The 17,278-nt window shown below is 32.5% G+C and overlaps 2 protein-coding genes across 2 annotated transcripts in view; both read right to left on the bottom strand.

The window, feature by feature from the left end:
• LOC127735523 (centrosomal protein of 120 kDa-like) overlaps positions 1-17,278 on the bottom strand; it is a 44,437-nt gene that overhangs the window by 24,741 nt on the left and 2,418 nt on the right. The window contains exons 2-6 of the mRNA XM_052245705.1: positions 10,719-10,987; positions 4,539-4,671; positions 2,219-2,373; positions 864-1,061; positions 335-454 (exon numbers count right to left, since the gene is read on the bottom strand). Of these exons, the coding sequence (XP_052101665.1) occupies positions 335-454; positions 864-1,061; positions 2,219-2,373; positions 4,539-4,671; positions 10,719-10,987 (875 nt within the window). The remainder of the gene's footprint in view (positions 1-334; positions 455-863; positions 1,062-2,218; positions 2,374-4,538; positions 4,672-10,718; positions 10,988-17,278) is intronic.
• On the bottom strand, positions 14,520-16,955 carry LOC127735539 (uncharacterized). Its single transcript, XM_052245755.1, has 2 exons — positions 16,286-16,955; positions 14,520-15,703 (listed from the first exon to the last, which is right to left on the bottom strand). Exons 1-2 carry the CDS (start codon positions 16,368-16,370, stop codon positions 15,327-15,329), a joined length of 462 nt encoding a protein of 153 aa, XP_052101715.1. The 5' UTR covers positions 16,371-16,955; the 3' UTR covers positions 14,520-15,326.

Below are 17,278 nucleotides of genomic sequence, written 5' to 3' on the forward strand. Positions count from 1 at the left end.
TAGAACAGACTTTTATATAAATTATCCAGTCATTTCCTTCCTTGAAAATTAAGCAGATACTACAAACCAATTAATTCTGGTGAACCTTTTATTTTTTTTTTTTGCAAAAGGAATATATCAAACTTGGTTCTTTAATATATCAATAGCCAAAATAAAACAATGCCAAATTGACTAGGAAGGTCTAAACACAAAAAAAATCAATATAAAATAAGTTGGTTTACATTAAACTAACAATATCTATGAATTAAGAAACTCCATCAAACAACAAATATGTACATTTGTATATAATTTTTTCTATCCAGTTTTCATTTCCTAGAAACGACTTTTTTATTACCTGATATGGTCCCTCTATGGTCACAGGTTTCATATAGATCTCTGTACTGTTTCTCTTTATTAATGTATTCAGAGGTATTTCACAGTTTCCTAAAGACTGGTCTCCACAGCATAAATGGACCTTTAAAATAGATTTATTGTAAAAAAAAAAAAATTCTATTGACATACACATTCAACAACATTAGATATCACATAGCAATCACATTTTTTCAATGTGATTGGCCCAATACCTAAATGTTTGTGCTGTGTGAATGCAGTAAAAATGTGTCCCCACACTTAGTGTATGCTATTTATATTTTATAGTTATGGGATTTCTCTTGTGAAAGAAATGTCCCCTGTTCATTTCTATTATCATATTTGCATAGGTTCTTACATCCAAGCTCTTTGGTCTCTGCTTGATAGTTGTCTCATAGACAATCATATCAAATCTCCTTATTTTCATAATGAGTTATTTTCACAGAAACAGCTTATGTGTACTGTCGTGTATACTCAATGAATAAATGAAAGCAGCAAAATAAACATTTATGAACCTGTACTCCTGGTTGGCTTGATAGAAATGTTCTCAGAGCATCTACACTAGACTTGATCCTGACTGAAGCTCGCTCTGCAGGGAAGTTTGGGTTGATGAGGTCCTGGAATGTCTCATTCGTCACATCATTTCCCAGCAATGAAAAGTAGAAGAAATATCCAGTGGCTAAAGATGGTAATGGGTGAGTGCTTGGAATTAACTGAAACATTGAAATATTTACCAATGATGTAGGCAAACTATTACATAATAAATATTATGGAGTAGAAACATTTAAAAGGTTCAAGCCTGTAAAACAAAGTTCTGTGGCATAAGCATTTATTTTTTATGAGTTAATTTCCATGATATCTTTAATGGATTATCTATCATTAATATTGTTAATACATTGCAACCTACCATTTTTAACATACAGTTGAGAAATATTAATGTTTGGCGGAACTATAACAACTGTCATACAAGTGGGAGGTTTAGCTAGCTATAAAACCAGGTTTAACCCACCATTTCCTTTGGAAAATGCATGTATAAAGTCAGGAAAATAACAGTGGTTTTCTACTCGTTCTGTTGGTTGATATTGTCTGTTTGATTTTGTCAGGTTTTATGAACTACCCGTATTTTAAATTTACCTTAGAGTTCCATGTTATTGCTAATTCTTCTTTTAGATCAAATTAATTACTATATCTCCATACTATTTTTATTACTGGCCATTTATCTACTGTCAGTCAAAGCAGATATAAAAAAACATTTTATATTACTTATTTCATGAATATCATGGTCATGTCCACACTAAGGGCATTTTTTTGTGTGCTGTTTTTACCTTCAACAATTGTCAGATGAAGAAAAGCAATAAAAGCAATTTTGTTTTGATATTCTAGTAATTTCTAAGTATTTCATGAGATTGTTTGAAATAATTATGGTCTGCAGGTTTTTATATAGACAGAAATTTTGACCTGAACTGTGCTGATCAGAATGCTGCTAAAAAGATTAAGCGTAACCTGTTGAGTGGTTTAGAGTTTAGTGCTAGCAAAAATATTTGTAGTATGAAGAATAATCCCAGATTGATGAATGATTGATTGTTGGTTTTTAAGCCACTTTCAGCCCTGGTTTTATCGTGGCCATAGCTGTCAGTTTTTATTGTAGGAGGAAACCAAAGTAACAGGAGAGAACCTTGTCCTTCGGTAGGAAAACTGGCAATTCTAGTCAATTAAGGCAGGAGACGAATGCACCAGCCAGGGAAGTACAAACTTGTAACATCAGTGATAACTATATATAAAATTTCATAAGACCACTTGGCCACCTAGGCCCCCTTATAATCACTGTGTCCTGTAGGAAATTTTAAACCTAGTTATAATTCTTATTTACCTGTGCTAGATTATTAGCATATCCAATTGTAACAGACATGACAAAGCTATCTTTACATTTGTCTGCAGGTCCAATTTGGTAGTATCCCTCATCTTCTACTAAAACTGGCTGTAATGTACGCAAGTACCCTTCTCCTTCTGCTAAATCTTCTATCACTGAAAAATAGCAGCATCAGCAAATATGCAAAATACACTTCTCTGAAATCATTTATTATTTTAATTTTTTGTTTTTTTTTTAAAATATTTCAATTTAAAAAAGAAACCATATTTTTCATTTACTTGTTCAATGTTTTAAGTGATTATACTCAAGCTAAAGGAAAAAAAGACTGAAAATAAGCATGTTGGTGTATATCATATTTGTATTTCGTTCATTGTTTTTTACATAAATCAGGCCGTTAGTTTTCTCGTTGGAATTGTTTTACATTTATTATTTCGAAGCCTTTTATAGCTGACTATGCAGTATGGGTTTTGCTCATTGTTGAAGGCCGTATGGTGACCTATAGTTATTAACTTCTATATCATTTGGTCTCTGGTGGAGAGTTGTCTCAGTGGCAATTTTACATCTGCTTATTTTTATACGGTCAGTCAGTTGGACATTTTTCTAGCAAATTTTCTTTCAGATAAACAGACATACGACATGTATATAATATAATAGAAAGATTTATAGAAATTTGAAGTTCCTCATTTTCATTGCTGATGACTATCTTGATCATTTTTTTTATCCTGTAAACCAAATGTATATTTCCTAACATAAAAGGCCTAACATAAGGAAGTTGACAATTAGTTTAACAAGAAATCATAGCCCAACCCCAAAAAGTGAATAAAAAATATCAATTTAAGTAGAATGATATTAATCAGACACCAATTGACAAATTGGAAGAATTAACAGTAGATCTTGACTTTCTAATTAATTTTACACCTGTCAGATTTTCCTTATTTGCTATGTTAATTACGGTACAGTTTTCAAGATAGTAGATCAATAATTTTTATAGTATACTCATAAATCATTGGTCATTGTACTAGTGGCCATGCAGATTAATAGATGGAATAATATTCATCAAGATAAGAATAGACAAACTAAGGATTATTCAAGTAAAATTTGATTTTAAATTGCTTTGGTAGTTTCAGAAGTGAAGAACTATGCAAATCATAGGTAAAAAATAATCGTTTAATAAAGGAATCTTCTAATAATTTTGGCAGATAGAGTAAGTGGGAAAATGTAGACATTCTAGGCAGTTTTCCGCTCTATCTATTTTGATTTTTGTCAAGCCTTCGACTTTTGTTGAAAAAGCGAGACATAGCGATCCTACATTCCGTCGGCGTCGTCCGTGGCGTCCACAAATATTCACTCTGTGGTTAAAGATTTTGTAATTTTAATAACTTTCTTAAACTATCCTGGATTTCTACCAAACTTGGACAGAAGCTTGTTTATGATCATAAGATTATATTCAAAAGTAAATTTTGTAAAAAAAAAAAAATCAATTTTTTCCGTATTTTACTTATAAATGGACTTAGTTTTTCTGCCAGGAAACATTACATTCACTCTGTGGTTAAAGTTTTTGAAATTTTAATAACTTTCTTAAACTATCCTGGATTTCTACCAAACTTGGAAAGAAGCTTGTTTATGATCATAAGATAGTATCCAGAAGTAAATTTTGTAAAAAAAAAATTCCATTTTTTCTGTATTTTACTTTTAAATGGACTTAGTTTTTTTTTCAGTTAACATTACATTCACTCTGTGGTTAAAGTTTTTAAAATTTTAACAACTTTCTTAAACTATCCTGGATTTGTACCACACTTGGACAGAAGCTTGTTATTGATCAAAAGCTAGTATCTAGAAGGAAATTTTGATAAATCTTTGTTCCATTTTTTCCGAATTTTACTTATAAATGGACTTAGTTTTTCTTCCAGTCAACATTACATACATTCTGCAGTTTAAGTTTTTAAAACATTTATTAGATTCATAAATTATCCTGGATTTTTACCAAACTTGGACAGAAGCTACTTACAATCAAAAGATAGTAAAGAGAGGAATATTTTTATTAATTTTTTTCCTCATTTTTGTTGAGCCTGCGATTAACAGCAAAAGAAGGCGAGACACTGGGTTCCGCGGAACCCTTACGAATTTTCAGTATATTAGACAATTACATGTCGTTCTTGATGTGGCATTATTATTTTTTGTTTCAAGCATCATGGGTGAGTCATTTGTAGACGATATGCCTATCTAGCATACAAAATTATTAGCCTAGTGTCTTTGATGATTCTTTTTACGTGTATTTTACTTAATATGATCATCATTAAACTAATGTTGCACTAATTACCTCTAGGTGGTGCTTCTCTGGCTTTAAAACTTGGCTGTTCTCCAGTTTTATCATCGTCGAGGTAAATGGACAACTTAATCTCCGGTTTATTTTTACTGTACTTAGAATGTAGCAATGGATACCACTTTGCAGTCTGTAAAGAAAAAATAAACATGCACCAAAGGTTCAAGAAACAGTCACATTTTGTTTTGAATTAAAACATAACTAAACATTTATTCATATACAGGTATGAACACTAAAGGTCCTACATCCAATCGATACTTATATTTTAACATTGCACAAGGTCATGTTTTTGACATCTTTTTACACCTAATCCATTGAATGTGTACCAATTGGCAGATAGACATTTTAATCTGGGAAACATGAGATTTATTTACTAGTTGTAATTGTAATGGGCTTTGAACTAGATTTCAGTAACTGTGAGTATTCTTAGATTGGTTCTTTGTGTCTTTAGTCTTTTTGTGTTAGTTGTTTTAATTTGATTTGTGCTTTGTGTTGATCTGATGAGTCTAGCATTTTTCAACTGATTTTTACAGTATGTTCTTATGTTGTGTCATTACACCACTGTCCCAGGTTATTAGGAGTATTGAGCACTCTCAAACATGTAACCCCACTACATTCTTTAAGTGCCTGTCCAAAGACAGGAGCCTGTAATTCAGTGGTTGTGGTTGGTTGCTGTCTATCATATTTGTCTTTCATTAATTTTTTCTTACTTAAATCAGGCTGTTTATTTTCTTGTTTGAATTGTTTTATTTTTTGTCATGTCAGGTCCTTTTATAGCTTACTATTTGGTATGGGTTTTGCTCATAGTTGAAGGCCATACATGTAGTGTCTAAAGTGTAATTCATTTGATCACTTTTACCTGTGTTCACACCTGACAGGAAAATGTATTGATCAAGTTTAGATAATAAAAATAAATTATTTATTTAAAGAGGGTAAACACAGTTAGTTACAATTACTAATCTTCCCTGAGGCCCTCATATACAATACATGTAAAAAATAATAATAAGAGAAAAAAGCAAACAGAGTCATGATATTTCAATGTACATGTACCATAATTAGAACATATAAAACAGTTACAGATTGCATGTAGTGAACAGATATTATATACAAATCAAAATCATACATTCTAAAAAAAAAGAGTAATAGTTGCAATCATTTCAAGACTGAATATTGGGACTGTCTCAAGTATTGTTTTATAATTTGTTTAAAAGAAAAAGTGTTTTGCACTTTACGCATTTCATATGGTAGTCCGTTCCATAAAAGATGAGTTACTTCATTATCAAATAATTTTTCAGCAAAGGTTAATTGCAATTCTAATTTAAAAATTAAAACTTTTAATTCAATCATGTAAAAAAAAATCAAACATCACACATTTGCTTTTTTTACTATGTAGAGTGCATGCATTCATGTCCCAATAACTATAAGACTCTTAATCATAAAATTTGAAATAATTTAATGCCTAATTAAACTATGATTTACAGATTATCAGTTATATCAAAACACTTTTAAAAACAGTTGTGATTTCTAGCCATTCGACCAACAGAACAAACCCCATAAATGAATCTGGATAAATTATTTGAATCTTTCAACGACTTTGCATTTTTATTTCGTTTTTCAAATCATATGTAGTGTGGTTAATTACCTGAAGAATTTGCAATTTTTAGTCATCAAAATCATTTCAATCAGTGCACAGATCTTTCTTATGTAACGTTTTTACAAAAAGGTAACAAATTTCATATAGTTTATTCTTTTAAGCCTTAGTTATAAGTAGGTTTTGCTGTGACTTTTGGTAAGAAGAATAAGAATAAGAAGAATAAGAATATTTATTGAATCCAATTAAAGGGCCCGTTTCCGAGCATATACATATATATATAGTATAAATTATACAGTAATTTTTTAGATATATTACATTAAAAATAAATGATTAAATAACTATACTCCATACCAGATGGTGTTTGAAAATAAATAAAATAGAATATTAACCCTCTCTAATACATAAAAATAAATAAACTACTGTAACAGCACTACTACATGTATATTTAGTTAGTTACTGGAATGCAAATTTTCTCTTATTTCAAAACAAGTACTTATAAATCTTGACACTGACATATTAACATTTTCAGACTCACATGACATTAACCAAATAAATTGTTCAGACTTTGAAATAAAAGGGAAGTTTTACATTGAATGCATGCTTCATTAAGAATAAAATTCCGTTCCTTTCCATATGCAGTGCATTCCATTAAAAAATGAAACTCGTCTTCAACCTGCATATTTTTACACTGCCCACAAAATCTTTTATCTTTATCTAGTTTTTTATATCTACCTTTCTCAATAGCTAACTGATGAGCACTGATTCTAAATTAAGTTAAGCTTTTTCGATACTGAAATTTATTAACTTGGTATGAATTTGACAGTTTGGAAAAAATTACCCTAACTTTGAGGTCCTCTAAAAAAGACTGAAATTGTGTGCAAAAATTTCAGGATCCTAACTATAGATATGCACTTATTAATGATATAATAAAGATTTACACCTTAAAACAAGAGCTGTCACAATAACACTTCTTGAGTGTTGCAATATTGGAATTGTTTAAGGGCAATTAACTCTCTAACTGTAGTCAACTAAACATTTAAATGAAATCTGTCAGGGACATGTTTATATACATGTAATGAATTCATATACACAATATTTTCTACATAATGTTATCATGTTTAATGTTTCATTCTGATATACATACACCTTATTAAATAAAATGCTCTGCTGGGCACCGCTTGATACGACCGCAGAGGTCGAACCCTGAACAGTTGGGGCAAGTATGGACACAACATTCAAGCTTGATACACACTGACTTTGGATTGAAACTAAATATTTGACACAGCATAGGTTTCTGACACAGAATGAATGTAGTCTAAGGACTTATAAATTTTTAATTTACCTATTCAAACCATATCATTATTATTTGCTTTTGTATATAAATTAGAAATAACCAATTGAAAATTGAAAATTTTAAAGAAAAAAAAAAGGGAAAAAAACCCTCCCCCCAAATTTTTTGAACCCCCTTATAATTCATCACCCCCAAACTCAATCCCAGCCTTCCCTTTGAGGTATGGTACCTTGCAGTACAATTTCAGAGAGATCCATACACTTGAACACAAGTTATTGTATCGAAACTAGAAAAATGCTTGTTTGTTTGCCCCTTTTTGGCCCCAAATTCCTAAACATTTAGGGCAATTACCCCCAAACTCAATTCCAGCTTTCCCTTTGTGATATTGAACCTTGTAGTACAATTTCAGAAAGATCCATACACTTACACACAAGTTATTGTCATGAAACTAGAAAAATGCTTGTTTTTTGTCCCTTTTTGGCCCCTACTCCTAAAATTTTGAGGCAATTACCCCCAAAATCAATCCCAGCCTTCCCTTTGTGGTATGGTACCTTGCAGTACAATTTCAGAGAGATCCATACACTTGAACACAACTAATTGTCTGGAAACTAGAAAAATGCTTATTTTTGGCCCCTTATTCCTAAACGTTTTGGGCAATTACCCCCAAACTCAATTCCAGCTTTCCCTTTGTGATATTGAACCTTGTAGTACAATTTTAGAAAGATCCATAAACTTACACACAAGTTATTGTCATGAAACTAGAAAAATTCTTGTTTTTTGCACCTTTTTTGGCCCCTAATTCCTAAAATTTTGAGGCAATTACCCCCAAAATCAATCCCAGCATTCCCTTTGTGATATGGAACCTTGTGGTACAATGTCAGAGAGATCCATACACTAACACACAAGTTATGTCTGGAAGTTACAAAAATGCTTATTTTTGGCCCCTTATTCCTTAACTGTTGGTACCATAACCTGTAAAATCAATCCCAACCTTCCTTTTGTGGTATTGAACCTTATGGTAAAATTTCATAGAGATCCATTCACTTAAACTAAAGTTAGAGTGCAAAACCAACGTGTCTTCGGACGATGACGACGACAACGTCATACCAATATACGACCGCAAAATGTTTTTGCGGCCGTATAAAAATAGAAATAACAATGGAGCATGAAATTTGAGTTTCAACGAAATAAACGTCTGTAAAACTGCCTTGGCCTTTATTTCACACTACAGTTTATAGGTTAATTTTCAGGTTGAGGTTCATCCTCAATAACTGTATATGATTAAGGATAGAGAGGCCATTATTAGTTTGAGACCTTGTGCTATATGCATGTTATAATATTGAATTAAATAAAATGCTCTGCTGAGCGCAGCTTGATACGACCGCAGAGGTCGAACCCTGAACAGTTGGGGCAAGTATGGACACAACATTCAAGCTTGATACAGCACTGAATTTGGATGGTGGTTAAATATTTGACACAGCATATGTTTCTGACACAGAATGAATGTGGCCTGAAACTTAAAAATTTTTAATTTACCTATTCAAACCATATCATTATTATTTGCTTTTATATATAAATCAGAAATAACCAATTTAAAATGGAAAATTTGAAAGAAAAAAAAGGAAAAAAAAATCCCCCCCCCAAATTTTTTGAACCCCCTTATGATTCATCACCCTCAAACTCAATCCCAGCCTTCCCTTTGAGGTATGGAACCTTGCAGTACAATTTCAGAGAGATCCATACACTTGAACACAAGTTATTGTCTGGAAACTAGAAAAATGCTTGTTTTTTGGCCCCTTTTTGGCCCAAAATTCCTAAACGTTTAGGGCAATTACCCCCAAACTCAAATCCAGCTTTCCCTTTGTGATATGGAACCTTGTAGTACAATTTCATACAGATCCATACACTTACACACAAGTTATTGTCATGAAACTAGAAAAATGCTTGTTTTTTGCCCCTTTTTTGGCCCCTTATTCCTAAAATTTGGAGACAATTACCCCCAAAATCAATCCCAGCATTCCCTTTGTGATATGGAACCTTGTGGTACAATGTCAGAGAGATCCATACACTAACACACAAGTTATGTATGGAAGTTACAAAAATGCTTATTTTTGGCCCCTTTTTGGCCCCTTATTCCTTAACTGTTGGTACCATTACACCCAAAATCAATCCCAACCTTCCTTTGGGGTATTGAACCTTATGGTAAAATTTCATAGAAATCCATTCACTTAAACTAAAGTTAGATTGCGAAAAACCAATGTGTCTTCGGATGACGACGCCAACGTCATCAATATACAATTTTTTTGCGGTCGTATAAAAATCGTTTAGAACCATTTATTTGCTGAAGTGTGCTTCATCTTTGCTCCAATTAGCTGCGGAAGCTTAGCTCATAGGTCCTTATGATATTTTTCGATAATTTGCGGACCATATCATAAGGACCTATGAGCTACAGTTCCGCAGCTATGCTCTAATTAACACAAAATTGCTAGCTCACATCTAATTATTGGCTTATAAGATAATACTTAAAAACAAAAATGTTGAAGCCCTGACAGGTAAAACCATTTTTGTCGAGCCTTCGACTTTTGGTCGAAAAAGCGAGACATAGCGATCCTACATTCCGTCTGCGTCGTCGGCAGCGTCCACAAATATTCACTCTGTGGTTAAAGTTTTTGAAATTTTAATAACTTTCTTAAACTATCCTGGATTTCTACCAAACTTGGACAGAAGCTTGTTTATGATCATAAGATAGTATCCAGAAGTAAATTTTGTAAAAATAAAATTCCTGTTTTTCAGTATTTTACTTGTAAATGGACTTAGTTTTTCTGCTGGGAAACATTTCATTCACTCTGTGGTTAAAGTTTTTAAAATTTTAATAACTTTCTTAAACTATCCTGGATTCGTACCAAACTTGGACAGAAGCTTGTTTATGATCTAAAGCTAGTATCTAGAAGGAAATTTTGTTAAAATTTGTGCCTGTTTATCCGTATTTTACTTTTAAATGGACTTCGTTTTTCTTCCAGTTAACATTAAATACAGTCTGCAGTTAAAGTTTTTAAAACATTTATAAGATTCATAAACTATCCTGGATTTATACCAAACTTTGACAGAAGCTTCTTACAATCAAAAGATAGTATCTAAAGGAATATTTTTATTGATTTTTTTCCTCATTTTTGTTGAGCCTGCGATTAACAGCAAAAGTAGGCGAGACACTGGGTTCTGCGGAACCCTTACGAATTTTTAATATGATAAGTTAAATTAAGTTGATTGAAACTTAACTCAGAAAATAAACTACCTGTTTTGTTTGAACAGATCTGATGTCTAAAACAACATAACCAATAACTTCTTTCATGGTACTGACTGAATCAACAGCATAACATTGGATTTTGATTGAAGTCCTCTGCAACCTGTGTTGCTGTAGACCTTTTTTATCCAATTCCCATGCCAGTTCCTGTGTGAAATCTGGGGCCTCCACATGGTCAACAGGGTCTGAAGCCAAAAGTTCACCATCAAACCTGGCTTCAGCAATGACTTTGTGCTTTGGTCTCTTTGGAAATCTCCTTCCTGAAACACAAGACAGTTTATAACAGGCCTTGAAAGAAATTCATAACACATACAACATTACACATCAATCAAAGCTGCAACAAAATTAAACATTATGATGTCAAATGTGTTAACAATATATGATAGATAAGGGGCCCTTTAAAGATTATTTTTGTGACATGAGTGTTCTAATTGAGAAAATGAAAAAAAAAATAGAAGTACAAAAATGTATTTTTTCAATTCCAACATAACTTAATTATTTAAAATTTGAAAATTTTCAATCATATAGCATCTTCAGGCACATGATCCGACTGAAATATTTCTACATGTACATACATGTAGTAAGAAACCTTAACATGCATGCAAAACCGAATGGCCATGTATAAGATAGAAAAGATGGATAAGTTTCACATATAAATGCATAGGGGAATTAAGTAGAGAAAACTTAAAGTTAACATATAAGTTTCAGCAAGTAACTCAATATCATGCAAATTAGTAAATTCTTTGTTGGGGATCATCTCCCAAATGGGTCATAATAACCCATTAGGGATATTCTAGCCCAAATGGGATAAAAAAATTTAGTGCAAAAAATCTTAATTTTTGAATTTTGCAAGAATATTGAAAAGTGCATTTGTTTAGGTTAAATTCATGGTTGCAGCAATTTTATTTTTGGTTAGCAGCTTTTCAGAAAATTCATAAGGGGTTCTGCGGAACCCTGTGTCTCGCCTGCGATTGCTGATGTTAGTGTAAAGTATAAATTTCACCTAAAATGTGAGTCCATTTATCAGCAAAATAAAGAATTTAAAAAAAATCAAACTTTTCTTAAAAGCAATTTTCTTGGTCTTGAAGATTAGTGTCTATCTAAGTTTCATAACAATCCATGAAGGTTTACAAACTTATCGTGTCGAAAAAATTCAATCCCAGACTGTCTGTAAATGTTAACTGTAAAAAACTAAGTCCATCTATCAGAAAAATATTGAATTGGAAAAAAAAAATATTTTCAAGATTTGCTTCGGACATTTTCTTTTAATCATAAAAAAGCTTCTGCCAAAGTTTCATAAAATTGTATGAAGGTTTGACAAAGTAATTTATGTGTAACAAACTGATTGATATTTAAGTCTTAGATACATGATTTCTTTTATAAGTTGTTATTAGCTTTGAACAAACTGTCAGTAACTGTGAGTAATCTCAGATCTGTAATTTGTTTTTTTTGTTGTTCGGGATGTAAAAATACCCTGCCACCTCCCAGGCTCCAGTCAAAAACAATTTTAACACAGAACCGAGCGATTGTTTGAGTTATCATTTTACAATGAACATGATGAATGATTTGTGTCACGAGAAATGTTATGTAATCACTTGGCTGATTTGTTATATTTTTATTTATTACGAGCAGACCAGTTGTACTTTTCGGTAGGTTTTTTGGATGGATTTTAACGGCGGATTTCTTTCTATTATTTTTTTACAATTGAAATATGAAAAGTTCAAAACTGCCATCCGATAATTTGATTGCAAGTACATTGTACGCGTACAACGCCTGGTCAGCTGGGGATCAGCTGCTTATATTGTTTCTACAACCAATTCTTTAAATCTGACATCTTTAATGAATCAAAGCGCGAATATAGTAGACCTATTGCATACAGTATAAGAAAAACAGACCAAAACACAAAAACTTAACTATAACCACTGAACCATGAAAATGAGGTCAAGGTCAGATAACACCTGCCAGTTGGACAGTCCTTCCATACATCGAATATACTAGACCTATTGCTTATAGTATCTGAGATATGGACTTGACCACCAAAACTTAAACTTGTTCACTGATCCATGAAATGAGGTCGAGGTCAAGTGAAAACTGTCTGACGGGCATGAGGACCTTGCAAGGTACGCACATACCAAATATAGTTATCCTATTACTTATAATAAGAGAGAATTTAACATTACAAAAAATCTTAACTTTTTTTTCAAGTAGTCACTGAACCATGAAAATGAGGTCAAGGACATTGGACATGTGACTGACGGAAACTTCATAACATGAGGCATCAATATACAAAGTATGAAGCATCCAGACCTTCCACCTTCTAAAATATAAAGCTTTTAAGAAGTTAGCTAACGCCGCCGCCGGATCACTATCCGTATGTCGAGCTTTCTGCGACAAAAGTCGCAGGCTCGACAAAAGGAGTTCTTAATTAAGAAATAAATTGATTCGCTGAGCGCAGCTGGATACACTTGCAGAGGTCCAACCCTGAACAGTTGGGGCAAAAATGGACACAATATTCAAGCTTGATACAGGTCTGAATTTGGATTGTAATTAAATATTTGACATATTATAGTTTCTGAATAAATGTAGTCAAAGAACTTGAAATCGGTTATATGAATTGAATTTATATTCAATTAAAGATTGCTTGCTGTTGTGCAATACACTGTGCTGTTGCGCAATACTTAATAAATCTGTTGCCAGACTATAAACAAATAAAGTTCAATTTCTTCTCAATGTCATATTTGAAATTTATAAAAATCAATAGGGAGATTACATCAATAGCTATAAATAATTCACCAAAGTTTCATGCGAACTGCTTAAAGCATTTTTGCGTTGTTGTCCAAAAACTGGAAAATCCCCCTTTTTTAATGAATAAAACCCCATAACTCAGAAATGTAAAATCTAAAATTTATAAAATTCTAAAGGGAGCTTACGGATTGATAATTTAGTCTTAGATGCAAGATTTTTTTATCAGTTGTTAGTGGCTTTGAACTTGCTGTCAGTAAATGCGAGTACTCTCAGATCTGTACTTAAGTGTCTTTTTGTTGTTTGGATGTACAACTACCCGGCCACGTCCACTTGTATTTGTATTTACCGGTATCCATCTGATGAGTTAAGCCTCTTTCAACTGATTTTTATAGTTCGTTCTTATATTGTACTGTTACACCACTGTCCCAGGTTAGGGGGTGGGTTGGGATCCCGCTAACATGTTTAACCCCGCCACATTCTGTATGTACATGTATGTGCCTGTCCCAAGTCAGGAGCCTGTAATTCAGTGGTTGTCGTTTGTTGATGTGTTGCATATTTGTTATTTGTTCATTTTTTGTACATAAATTAGGCCGTTAGTTTTCTTGTTTGAATTGTTTTACATTGTCATTTCGGGGCCTTTTTTAGCTCACTGTGCGGTATGTGCTTTGCTCATTGTTGAAGGCCGTACTGTGACCTATAGCTGTTAATTTCTGTGTCATTTGGTCTCTTGTGGAGAGTTGTCTCATTTGCAATCATACCACATCTTCTTTTTTATATTTATATCAACAGATATAAACAATTCACCATAGTCAAACTTAGTTGTAAGATCTCTGAAATTTTTTACACGGTACAAGTTTTTCTAATTGTTCATGTTGTTGGAGATTGTACGGTGACAGTAACACTTGTAACTGCTTAACCCATTTCTTATGCACTTTGGTTCGATAAACTCACTGAATATCATACCACATCTCCTTATTTTTATATGCATTACAATTTACATGTGCATGTAATTGTAAATAATATTTATATATATATATCAGAACAAACTTCATTGCGTCACTTTTATTTATGCATCCTTTGGCACAATACAAGTTCTAAAATTACACAACATAAAACAACTAAATGTTATTTCAGATGAAAGTTTTGTTTCAGTTCCATTCATAGGATTTATTAGAATTTTGTATGTTTTGCCAAGTCCAATAATTAGCTCTATGTGCACGTCTTAATTGGAGACTTTTCTATCCCGTATAAGAGTTTTGGAACTAATTCTGTTTCTTTTTTTGAAAAAAAGTGAGCAAACAAATCTTGCACATTTAAACCTTTGTCTGCCATCACACTGTCACCTGGATCACATAATTGAACTATTCTACATCTTTCAACTATTTCACAGTCACTGGTACAACCAACATATGCATTAGAGACATAGTTGACTAAACCACCAGGTGTCGAACATGCAAGTATTTTCAGTGTTTCTGTTTTTATATGATGAAAAGGTTGCCTGAGCTCTAGGAGCTTTAGATTTTATCACGGGATATTCTGTGCTGTCAATAATAATCCAAGTTGTAGGAAACTTTAATTTGAAGTTGGATGGCGAAAAATGCCTGACTAAACCACTTAATGGCCAAGTGTTAGCCTCACGCCACTGTTTAGACATAAAAACAATCCATGTTTACACAATATTCTTAACACTAGTTTCAATCTAGAATCTAGACAGTTCAAAGTTGGTTGTATAATGCCTCAATTTCATCAAAGTCATAAAAAAACTGATTTTCAAATGACACCCTATCAATTTGAAAATATATGTATCTCAAACAATGTGCTGCTGGACCAAGTGTGGTGAAAACAAATAAAAATTTAGTATACAACTCTAATACCAGGATAAAAATGCATGGCTGTGTCACGTGTCTTCATTTCAAAATTCTCTGCTGAAAATAAAGGCATTGATGGTATTTGCGTAATTCCATCTGTGAAGCTCAACATTAGCTCGGCAGTTGGTGGTGGACAGTCATAAATCCTGTCTGCAGTATGAATGACTTCTTCAGGAAAACCAACTTTATAATCAAAACTTTCCTCTAGATTTCTACTACAATATTCATCAAGTTTAGTTCTTTTGTTTTCACAGGAAACTGCCCTGATTTTTCTTTTTGCGGACGATTCAGTCTCTTGCTTGGTCCAGGAAAATAGGCTGGGAATGGCAGTAGATTTAAGTCTCTGTATGGTGGGTTTGCGCCCTGAAAAAGGTTATAAAACATTAGTTTTTTGATAATTAAATGAACTTCCATTAGCAATGCATACTTTGTACTACCTGGCAAAATATTAACTAGATTTATTCATTATAATCTGGATAAAACTATGTTAGCCTGAATCAATGTAAATCAAAATGTATGTTATGTAAATCCAAAGGACAAACAATGAGAGACTTATGCAACAAACATACATTGTTTGTACCTAAATAACTATAATATAGATGAGAGCATGTCATTGTTTTGTTCCTGTTAACATTGTCATTGATATTTTTCAAGAAAGTCTATGAGGCATAGCTTATGCATTCCTGTCGTTACTACATTAGCATAATTACTGCTAAAATAATTCTCAGTATGATATACCTCTTGTAAGAAATCATTATAATTGTAGCAAGCACCAAAAAATCTAAAACAGATCACATTGAATCGTAATCCAAAAAATTATGACGTCTTGAATTAACCACCCCATTTTATTCTAAAACGATAATTGCGGTTGTAAACAGACTTTGGTTTATTCGCATGGCGATTACATATATAACTATATATTTTAAAAAGAAAATAGAGTTTTACCATGAATAGTTTCCTGCACGTAGTCTTTTTCAGTAAAATCTGCCTTGCAAGCAACAGCTGATTGAGATGGACTCCACGATTTCATCGTGTTCTCGTCCAATCTGCGTATGGGCCATGGCGTTGATCCAACTTTTCCTTCTTTTTTAAGTCATTTGGAAATGCATGTCCTCCTCTTAAATGACATCCAGGTACACAACAACAAGTACTTGGCATCGTTAATTAAAAATGCAACTGTAATAGTTGCACAGTGCAGAAACCGGAAGTTGAAGAACAGGATCGGCTACCATGGCGCCACCTATTCAGGAACGATAATTTGCTACTTTATATAACTGCGAAATAACAATAACGTTAGACGGGTTTGCGTGCATAAACAGAAATGCGCTTTAAATTGTATAATATAATTCATGTTCAGTCGACCTTTAATTATTATATCAACGACTGAAATGATTTATAAACATCTAGTTTGCAGATAACACTCGAAATTAACCCGACCTCTTTCCACACGGAATTCAAATAATTCTAGTTTGTCAATCGGTTGACTGCTTATAATGTAAAATACAAATATATCAAAAGTTTTTAAAACTAACAAAACACAATGATCGTTTCTCTATTTTCCAATGTAAATGAAATGAAACAAAAACATTTTATATCACAATAAGAAGAGGAGAGAATCAACATTTTCCGGATCTACTTGGAGCCTAATGACCCCCCACGTAGATAAGTTGGATATCGCGGAAAGAAAGATTAACACGGCAACTAGAAAGGCATTAAAGCACTGCCTTTAAAAAAATTAAATATTGTTTATTTGGTTAATTAATATGTAAAAGACAGATATCTTCATAAATTGACCTACAATCATTCATGAGAATCTCAAGTTACAACTGACATGATGTCCTGGATATCCAATATTATTCAAACAAAACTATTAAAATATGTGATATAATTTATTCTCCAAAAACAGATCATCAGAAAAGCAGAGCATATAAAACTGTC

The sequence above is a fragment of the Mytilus californianus genome, unplaced genomic scaffold (assembly GCF_021869535.1).
Source record: "Mytilus californianus isolate M0D057914Y unplaced genomic scaffold, xbMytCali1.0.p SCAF_3, whole genome shotgun sequence".
NCBI classification, from domain to species: Eukaryota; Metazoa; Mollusca; class Bivalvia; order Mytilida; family Mytilidae; genus Mytilus; species Mytilus californianus.